The sequence below is a fragment of the Leopardus geoffroyi genome, chromosome C1, assembly GCF_018350155.1.
Source record: "Leopardus geoffroyi isolate Oge1 chromosome C1, O.geoffroyi_Oge1_pat1.0, whole genome shotgun sequence".
Taxonomy (NCBI): Eukaryota; Metazoa; Chordata; class Mammalia; order Carnivora; family Felidae; genus Leopardus; species Leopardus geoffroyi.
This window is the reverse complement of record NC_059328.1, coordinates 23,841,735-23,851,992: the sequence shown is the minus strand read 5'-3', so window position 1 is coordinate 23,851,992 and position 10,258 is coordinate 23,841,735. Positions and strand designations below refer to the sequence as shown.

Sequence of the window (10,258 nt, the reverse complement as noted above, 5' to 3'; positions counted from 1 at the left end):
ACACACTCTGCCCTCAGATTTCTGCTGAGTGGATGGATAGATGGGTGGATGGGTAACCACAATCACAGCATCAGAGGGCAAAATGGAAAACACACCAACGTTCCTTGCATCTGAATAAAACTTTATGTTTTCCCTAAAGCCCACTCATGTCTCTGCCTCCAGACACCTCTGAGGGGGTTGGCGTGGATGTTTCCACCCCCAATTCTCAGGCACCGGGAGATGAATTGGGGACAGGCTGTCTGAAGGCCGTCTGAGCCCTCTGGTTTTCTAGAGCGGTGTCTGGGGCCCATCCCTTCCCATGTACGTGGGGGACAATTCTCTTTAGTCCAGGGATGCTGGGAGATCCCGCTGGTGTTGGCCGAGGGGGGCTGACTCCGGCAGACGGGGAGGACCATTGCAGAGGCTGGGGATCGGAGAACGTCTCATCAGCAGAAGCTTAAAAGGGACACAGGACACAGGAGGTGGGTGGCTTTGGCCTCTGGGCCTTCACTTGCTGAAGGAATGTGGCCAGTCATCCTGACCTGTCCCCACCCTCACCTCTGCCAACCTCCTCCCCTGTAACACTCATTTCCTTTTTGAGCTCAGAACTCCCCCAAATACCGTTTTTAAGGTTTTAGCGTGCCCAGAGGATGCACAGTAGTGTCCACCCTATTTCGGACTTGGTTATATTCATACCTTGTCCATCCAACCTTGCAGCCTGGGGGTTTCTGAGGCTGAGGCCAGGCCCGAGGCACTCACTTGGCCCATTAGCTGTGTGGCCAGATGCTATGTGGCTCCCTGAGGATGCCCAGACCACGGGGCTGGCCCCGGACCAGGGGCAGCCAGAGGCGGGGCCCTGGGCGTGAACGGACCTTGCTTGAGGATTTGCACTATATGACTTCTTCCTCTCAACAACCCTGGGTTGGGGGGGGGGATACTAATATTATCCTCTCTTCACAGATGGGGAAACCGAGGCACTGCCAGCACTGTTCCTCTGTGGTGGAGCCTGGCTTCCTCCCAGGCCCGTCTGAGCACTCCAAAGCCAGTGCTCTCACCACTAGACTGGGCGCCCGTAGCTCATGCAGACCTTTCTGGAACCACACAGGGCTCACTAACTGAATGAAAGGAAGGGGGAAAGCTCAGTGCAGGCTGCCTCCCAGCCTAGGACATAGCCTCCGGGGCCACTTGTGGTAAAGCCGCAAGGTTCTCAGCCCCCGTCCCCAGGACCAGGGTCTGGGGTGGGGTGGGGAGGGGGTCAGGGGCAGGCAGGGGGGGGGAGTGGCTGCCAGAGGAGCCGGCCTAGACATCAGGTCCACTTTGGGAGATAAACAATTTTGAACCTTGAAAGTTGCCTCGTCATTTCAGAAGCACCCAAACCTCTCGCCCACCCCTGTGGCGGCCCCCCACGCCCACCCCACGTGTCCCCGCGTGGACATACCACGGAGTCTGGAGCATCTCCACCACCACCTCCCAGCCTAAGGTGCCGTCCCCAGCAGGCTCCTGTGGGAAGATTGCACCAGTAAAGGAAGGTTCTAGAGTCCCCTCTGCACCTCAGGGGGTGAGCCTTAGGGTGGGCAGAGAGGGGACCCTGGGGCAGAGGCTGTGAGGGACCCGGAAGCTGCTAGGGGAGGAAACCAGGGAGCCGTCACAAACGGAGCAGAGTGGGGCCTTGACCACGGGACTGAGGGTCAGCTGGGGCCCTAGGGCTGCCTGATCTTGCCCTCAAAGGCACGTGCACGTCAGAGCTGTTGGAGCCACCCAGGTGGGGAGAGGCTGTGACAGGGTCAAAGCCAAAGGCAGAGGCCAGTGTCAGAGAGCAGTCAGACCATTTGAGCTTTGCTGGGGCCAGCGGCGGGGAGTAGGGTATTTCCTGGGCTTAGGGCCCCAGAGCTTAGCCACAAGCTCCCCTCGCCAAGCTCAGACCCTGCGGAGATCCCCTCAGTGGCCTGTCCCTTCTTTCTCCCTCCAGACACCTGAGCTCGGGCTCCATGGCGTAGTAGGTGGAGGCAGGCGGGAAGCCATTGAAGGTGGAGCTCATAGAGGACGTATAAGCGCCCATGGAGGGGAAGACGAGCCAGTCACCCACATCCAGCTCCGGCAGCTGCACCTCCTCTCGGAAGAGCTTGTCAAAGGCGTCACACGTGGGACCGTACAGGGTGCAGGGGAAGAGGGGTGGGTCCGAGCAGAGCTCCTGCAGGGAGCGAAGGGCAGGGACTCAGAGAACCACCGGGTTCCCCCAGCCCGCTCCCCGGGCTGGCAGGGCATGCGCCCAGGGCCCGAGCAGGAAGGCACCAGCAAGGACCCTACGGCCACCCATAAAGACCAACCCCGCCTTCATGGAGTTCATATGCTAGCGACACATTCCAACTCTGCCAGTTCACAGATGCAGGCACGATGGGACTTGGCTTTCCCCTACAAAATGAGAGGGTGATCGTGGGGATCACCTGGGGAGTTTTTTTTTTTTAATTTTTTTTTCAACGTTTTTATTTTATTTTTGGGACAGAGAGACAGAGTATGAACGGGGGAGGGGCAGAGAGAGAGGAAGACACAGAATCGGAAACAGGCTCCAGGCTCTGAGCCATCAGCCCAGAGCCCGACGCGGGGCTCGAACTCACGGACCGCGAGATCGTGACCTGGCTGAAGTCAGACGCTTAACCGACTGCGCCACCCAGGCGCCCCACACCTGGGGAGTTTTAACCAAGGACCGATGCCAGGGTCTCGACCCATCTCAATTCTGATTTCAGTGGTCTAGGGCATCGCCCAGGCACTGGGGTGTTTCAAAGCTCTCCGGGTGATCTAGTGTGGATCAACGTGTGAGACTCTCCCCTTCCTAAGCCTCCTGCACCGGCCGCACTCAGGGATTCTGGAAACACAAGTGCGTGCGTGCAGAGACGTACGTGGAAACACGCATCGCCAAACAGACACGCGCGCGCGCCGATGCAGACTCACGGACCTGCCCCCGCCCACCCGCACAAGCACAGACCAGCAGGCCCACACAAAGAGACGCACACACACGGACTCACACGTGCAGATACACGTAGGCACCCCGGTGTGTGTCCTTGTGCAAGCATGTGGAATGACCACCTGCAAACCACAGAGGGTCTGAGGTCCTTTACCTCCCCACCTGGCTGCAAGCACCCCTGCCTCTCAGGACTGGGGGCCGGACTGAGGGGCCTTAGAGTCCAGGAGTGCCAAAGCCACACCCTTACCTTCACCACAATGGGCATGCTGGGGGCAGGCTCCCTGAGGAAGATGCGGAAGATGCCGTAGTGGCCATCGTTGAGATAGTACAGCAGTTTCCGGCGGCCTCCTGGGAGTGGGGCGAGGGCAGGACGGCGATGTGCTTGGCCAGTCTCCCCGCTGACCCTCAACCCCTGAGCGCAGCGCCCTTGGGGGGGGGGGGCCCAGACCCGCTGCCCAGTGCTGGTAACACCTGTTCTCTGTCTCAGGGGGTCTTCCGGAGCCCAAGCAAGGTGGGGGCCTGTCTTCTGGGCTCCCGCCGCCCCCTCTGCCCAGCCAGCTCATCCGCCTCCCCCATGCCGTCCCTCGACAACCACACCAGTGGCCCCATCACACTCCTGGTGCGTATTGAGCCAGGGTCACCCGGGCCCGCCAGATGTGTCGGACGTGACCCACTACCGAGCCAGTTTCTTCACAGCCACTTAGTCTGTTCGCAGAGTATTGCTTCCTTGAATCTAAACTCGGGATTGTACACTGACCTCTGTTTTTTGTTTTTTGTTTTTTTTAATTTGTAATTTATTTATTTATTTTGAGATAGCGGGTGGGGGAGGGCCAGAGAGAGAGAGAGAGAGAGAGAATCCCAAGCAGGCTCCGCCCTGTCAGCGCAGAGCCTGCTTGGGACTCTCTCTTCCCCTCTCTTTCTGCCCTCCCCCCACTTGCTCTCTCTCTCCCTCTCTCTCTCTCTCTCTCTCTCAGAAATAAATAAATAAACGAGAATTTGTCTTTACTCGGTATGTTTTTCGTTGCAGGAGTCTGCACCTGCTAGAAGGCACTTGCTCGAAAAATTTCAGAGGCACAGCAGCACAGTGGTGTCTGTGACCTCACGAGCTGTAGCCCGTGACTTTGCCTCCGTAAACACAATACGCATTCACTGACCGCTCAGGAAGAGTAGAGGCTTCGCCTTGGTTCTCTACCTCCCAGGCTATTTGAGAACAGCACGATAGTGATATTAACAGGTTCATTTCTACTGCCATTAGGCACCAGGGGTGCAGCCCAGACCCCCTGTCCGTCCTCTCCCCCCAGGGCCTGGGAACATCTGGACAGTGCCCTCCCCACCCAGTGCTGGCCCACACACCAGACTCCAGCACAGCCTTCTTGGCAATGATGTTGACGGCAGCCATGCAGACAGACGCCGCATAGAAGCGTCCAGGCTCCGCGATGATCTCAACACCACTCCCCTCGGGGAAGTCCTGGGCCAGGGCGGCATTGATCACTCTCGCCATCTACAGGGACAGAGAGACCCTAAGGTGACCAGTCCCTATGTGGGGGTTTTACCTGCATCATCCCCCTCCATTCCCATAACAGCACTGTGGAAAGTGTTATCGTCCCCACTTGACCAGCAAGGAAACAGAAACGGAGGCCCAGAGAGGGGAAGGGACTTGACCAAGGACACACAGCAAGTCTAGCGCTCTGAGATGTCTGAATTTGGAACCACGGCAATCAAGACAAACCCCAGCCACATGCATGCATATGACTCAGTTCCAAGAACTCGCCCTACGCGCAAACACACACACCCACTGTCCCCTGGACCCAGCCCAGGTTCCCTCTCGTCCTGCTCTCTGACCTCCTCAAACTGAGGCTCACAGCGTTCCCCTCCGGGGAAGCCCCCTCCGATGTCCAGGAGGCTCATGTCATGCCCGAACGCTCGGCCCATCTCAAATACACGCCGGCAGTCAGCGATGGCCTGCCTGAAGCTGTGCGGTGTTCGGCAGTTCGAGCCCACGTGGAAGCTGGACACGTGTCAAATGACACGTGGGGAACCACACATGGAAACACAAGGGTCAGTAAGAAGAGGGACGTTCAGAAACACCAACGGGGGTAAGATGTGGAGACCAGCACGCATATACACACAGCAAGACACGTGTGACTACACCGGCCCACAGAAACGTGCAACCTGGGACATACACGTGCGTGTCCCCGGGGACACATGCATTGCACGCGACAGGCCCGGAGTCGGGGTGCTCGAGGTGGTGCAGCAGTCACTTGTCTCAGCTGCCGCCTCCCAGCGCTCCCAGCCCCAGAAGGGGAGCTGCGGGGCTCCCCTTCTGTGAACAGAACCCCAAATCGCAGGGCGGGCTGGGGGACCAATCAGGCCCAGGTAGGGTGAGGCGAGTGAGGCCCTCTCCTCAGGTGCGAAATTTAAGGCAGTGCCTGAGCACTAAGCCATCAAGATAAGTAACATTGAATGCGATCTTTTTTTCAATTTCTCTTCAATTTTTTTTTAACGGTCATTCATTTTTGAGAGAGAGACGGAGACAGAGCGTGAGCAGGGGAGGGGCAGAGAGAGAGGGAGACACAGAAATCGAAGCAGGCTCCAGGCTCTGAGCCGTCAGCACAGCGCCCCACGCGGGGCTCGAACTCCGGACCTGTGAGATCCTGACCCGAGCCAAGGTTGGACACTTGACCGACTGATCAAAGCAAGATTGATGCAAACACAGGCACAACGAATGAAATACAGAAGTTTTAAGTTTAAATTTTGATACTTTCCTCATCGTGGATTTTTTGCATTAATTTTGATGTTTTAAAAAATATATATATTGTATTAAAGGTGTTTTGACGCCCCCTTAAATTTTGCACCCAAGACAAGTGCCTGGGAGATTTAGAGTGTGCTTCCCAGGCAGGGAAAACCAGTGCTCTCACCTGGTTCCGACCACAGCCAAGCCCAGGTCCCTGGCAGACTTGAGCAGACGTTCACACGCCTCCAGGCTTGCCCCGAACTTGGCGCTCAGGGGAAAGATGCTCTCGCTGTCCTCGGTCAACAGCCGGAGGACCAGCCTGGGAGAGGGGTGTGAGAGATGCCAAGGGTTCTTACACACATGAGTCCCGAGGCCTGGATGGTTTATCATCCCGCCCCCGCCCCCCCAATCTCTCTCCACATTCCCACCCGCCCCTGCCTAGTTCCTCTGGACTGTCCAGCCACGGAATGCCAAGGAACTAAAACACTCACCACTTACAGACTTTTGCTCAGGCAAGAAGAAGCAGGAAAGCAATAAAATGATAAATACACCTTCTGTAGGTCTCCATGCTACAGGATCAGAGACGTTAGATAACTTTCCCAAGACCACACAGCATGTGCAAATGAAGCTGAGACGTGAGCCCAGGTCTCCCTGACTCTGATGTGAGTGCTTTTTTCATTAAGGTCCCCTGACCCTAGACCTCCTAATGTCAGGCTTTGCCCAGTGTCTACGCAGACATAAGCAGTGCTTTTTTTTTTTTGCTTTTTTTTTTTTTTTTTTTTTTTTTTGTGGCTCCAGTCAGGGAAGGCATTGGGCCCACTGACTCAAATTCTTAGACTTTGCTGCTTGAGTCTCTCTCCCAAGTCACCCCATGGGACCACCTTCATCTGGTCGCGGAGGAGGCCCAACTCCCCTGGCAGGGGCCCCAGGCCAGCTGGTCCTTGCTCCGCCTGTCTCCGCCTGCTTGCACCACCCCGATGGTCTCACCTGGCCCCAGGGTAGTGCTTGGCCACCTTGGTCAGCTCCTCCTCGCTGTCGAAGGTCAGGAGCCGCACCCCGTGGCGGGCAGCATACTGGATGTGGGAGACAGGCTTGCAGGGGTTGGCGTAGATGATGCGTGAGGGGGCCACGCCCAGGCCCAGCACTTGATCCAGCTCCACCTGGCAAGGGTGACAGAGCCAGGAGCTGGCTCGCTGCCCCTCCCCCCGCAAGGGGCTGCCCTTGACTGAACCTGTACTCTGCACCCGGCACCGCGCTGGGCACATATGTGCTATTTAGGCTCCTAGACGACTCTGAGCAAAGCGCAGTTGGTCCCAGTTTAAAGAGGAAGAACCTGGGGGTCAGGTGACACGGTGGTGCTCGTGAACCCAAAGCCTGTGGTCCCTCCACTCGCTGGTTGCCTGCCGGGTCGCATGGCCCAGTGGAAGGCCGACCACCCATGGTTCATTCGTTTATTCCCTCAAAGACAGGTGTCAGCCAGCGTTCTAGGTGCCGCAGTCCCCAGCCCCAGCTCCCTAGCGGCTGGCCTTTCCCCCAGGAAGTGTCAGGCCTGTGACGGCAGCAGGGGACACAGGCTCACCTGGCTGGCGCAGTCGAAGCCGGTGCCCAGGGTGTCCAGAACACGCAGCACCCACACACTGCTGCTGCACTTTACCGCGTAGAAGGGCGAGACCCGTGGCAGGGCCTGGCAGAAGGCCCGGTGACGGCTGGCCAGCACACCCAGGTCGGCTACCATGAAGGGGTCTCGGTGGTCCTGGCAGGGCAGGGAAGGAGGGCAGGGAGGCTGGGTAGTGGGCACTCACTTCACTTTCACGACGACTCTACGTGGTAAGTACTATTGGCACCACCATTTTAGAGATGGGGAAACGGGCTTGGAAACACAAAGTCACTGGTTCAAGGTCATGCAGCAAGTACAAACAGGATTTGACCCCAGGTCTTTTTTTTTTTTTAAGTTTATTTATTTATTTTGAGAGAGAGAGAGAGAGAGAGAATGAGTGGGGGAGGAACAGAGAGAGAGGGAGAGAGAATCCCAATCAGGCTCCGCACTGTCGGCGTAGAGCCCGACACAGGGCTCGATCTCATGAACCAAGAGATCTTGACCTGAGCCGAAGCTAAGAGTTGGACGCTTCACCGACCGAACCACCCAGGCGACCCCTGACTCCAGATCTTCCAACGCTTTAAACAGGGAGACAAGGGGCTCCAGGGTGGCTCAGTGAAGTGTCCGACTTCAGCTTAGGTCATGATCTCACGGTCCGTGAGTTCGAGCCCAGCATCGGGCTCTGGGCGGACGGCTCAGAGCCTGGAGCCTGCTTCAGATTCTGAGTCTCTGTCTCTCTGCCTGCCCCTCCCCTGTTCTGTCTGTCTGTCTCTCTCTCTCTCTCCCAAAAATAAATAAACGTTAAAAAAAATTAAACGGGAGACATGAGGGCAATAGTCTTTGTAGATCAAATTGAGGACGAAACGGCTCCAACCTTCAACTAAAGAGCCTGGCCCTGGATAAAATTCCACGTGGTGATGGGAGGTGCAAGCAGGGGACAGAGAAAACTACTCCCTGACTGACCCCCAGCAGAGCTGAGGCTTGGAGTTAAGTCCTAGTAAACTGACCTATAAAACCACGAAATCAAAAGTCTTATATCTTGTCCACCAAAGTAGGGACTGAGACTCCCCTTCTCTGCTCCTCACTCTCTTCCACCCCTCCCTCCCCTTCCCTCCTTGTCCCTCCCTCTCCCTCCTTCTCCCTCCTACTGAATCTGATAGCTCCTGGATCTTCTTCAGGGCCAACTGCCAGGCAGATTCCCCAGGCTCCAGTGCGATGAGCTCCTTTGGCCACACGCTTCCAGGGGGTCCTTGACTCTCCTTCGGCTTCCCAAGGGGGGTGCTGGTGCCCGACCCTTCAACAGACCCCTCCATCAGGCACAGTTCCGGAGTCCTGGAAAGGTTTTGCTCTAAGGACCTGGCCTCCTCCCTTCTCCCAGCTCCCTGCAAGTCCCAGAGGCCAGTGTTCCCAAGCCAGCCAGTCCTCGGCCCTCTTTTTTGCCACGAAGACCCCCACGGCGCCCTGGTAAATTTTCCCATCTGTAGCATGGGCCACTGGCCTGGGCTCTTCAGAGACAAAGGAAGCCCAAGCAAGATGCACACACCGTGTGTATAGAATAGAGGGCTGGCGTCCTCTCCCGGGCTCCTTCGCACACATGTCCCCATTCACAGGTGAGAAAACAGAGGCGCAGGAAGGATAAGCGAGGAGTTCAAGATCTTCAGATTATGAGACTCAGAGCTGGGGCCCAAGACATGATCTCATCCAACAACCCCATTGTACACACAGGGACAAGAGGCTCGGAGAAAGGAGGAGACTCACGCACCGTCACCAAGAAGTCGGTGGCCGAGCTAGGACTGGCACCTGAGCTCCCTAGAGCTGCCACTGGACCTGCTGTTGGCCACACATCCCTGAGACTGAAGTGAGGGCAGCCTGCAGCCAGAGTCCTGACTCAGCACTTAGGGCCACACCCATGGTCCCCACTCCACACCCGGACTCACCTGGTGTCCATCTCAACCTGCTTCCTCAGGCACAGCCCAGGGCACTGGGATCTATGGTGTCCTGAGCTTCTGGTAAATCCCTGAAGGAACATCAGACCTCAGCCCGGAGCTCAGGGGCTGTCCCTCCACACCTCAGCCGCCCTGCCCGCTCAGCCTAAGCCTCCCAAGCCCAGAGAATGAGCCCTCCTAGGTCACCCACATGGCAGACACATGGGGAGAGGTCAGATTCCTGTTAGATGTGACCATCAGCAAGGATCGGGGTTGAGAGACCCTGGAAACCCTGTCACCCACCGTCCCTCCTTCACGGATGGAGAATCCTGGGGCCCAAAGTCTCCAGATGACTCAGCAAACCTGGAGGTGAAGCAGGGACACAATCAGGACCTCAGGCTTCAGTTATGAGTCGGTTCCACTGCTTCAGAGCACGGGCTCGTCTCTCCTCAGGCCGTGTCTCTGCTCTCCGCCAGAGATTTAAATGCTTCACTGGAAGGTTCTCTGTCTACGTCACCCTCACTTGGTGTCCAGGCACATCCCATCCCCACCCTCTCCCTACCCTCCCTGTGTGGTCTTCCCAGGTCTCGCCAGTCACCTGCTGACCGACCTGCTGACACCGCTTTGCAGCTGCCCCACCTCTGGGGTGTCAGCTGTGGCCTCCTGCGGGCTTACACCCACCTCAGTGCTGTGACCCAGAGCCTTCTCTTCCTGTTTCAAGAAGGAGGGCCAGCAGGGAGTCTGCTGCTGCTGCTTCTTGGCCAGCCCTGCCCCACATTCTTCTTGCTTGAGGCCTCCCCGCCTTTCCCTCTCCCATCAAGAGTCAATGCCCCCACCCCCGTCCCATCTCCCTCAGGCTCCGGGGGCTTAAAAATCTAGGCAAGGTCACGGGGTCCCTGGGTAGCTCAGTCGGTTAAGCGTCCGACTTCCGCTCAGATCATGATCTTAGGGTTCATGGGTTCGAGCCCCATGTCGGGCTCCATACTGACAGCTCAGAGCCTGGAGCCTGATTCGGATTCTGTGTCTCCCTCTCTCTCTGTCCCTCCCTTCCTCACGCTCTG

At 57.3% G+C, this 10,258-nt stretch overlaps 1 protein-coding gene across 1 annotated transcript in view; it reads right to left on the bottom strand.

Annotated features, from left to right (window-relative positions):
- Positions 1-321: 321 nt before the first annotated feature.
- The window catches only part of LOC123599913 (antizyme inhibitor 2-like), a 38,960-nt gene continuing 29,023 nt past the window's right edge, over positions 322-10,258 (bottom strand). The window contains exons 4-12 of the mRNA XM_045482389.1: positions 8,421-8,566; positions 7,255-7,428; positions 6,663-6,835; positions 5,860-5,994; positions 4,784-4,949; positions 4,295-4,442; positions 3,189-3,289; positions 1,953-2,170; positions 322-403 (exon numbers count right to left, since the gene is read on the bottom strand). Coding sequence (XP_045338345.1) covers positions 322-403; positions 1,953-2,170; positions 3,189-3,289; positions 4,295-4,442; positions 4,784-4,949; positions 5,860-5,994; positions 6,663-6,835; positions 7,255-7,428; positions 8,421-8,566 — 1,343 coding nt within the window. The remainder of the gene's footprint in view (positions 404-1,952; positions 2,171-3,188; positions 3,290-4,294; positions 4,443-4,783; positions 4,950-5,859; positions 5,995-6,662; positions 6,836-7,254; positions 7,429-8,420; positions 8,567-10,258) is intronic.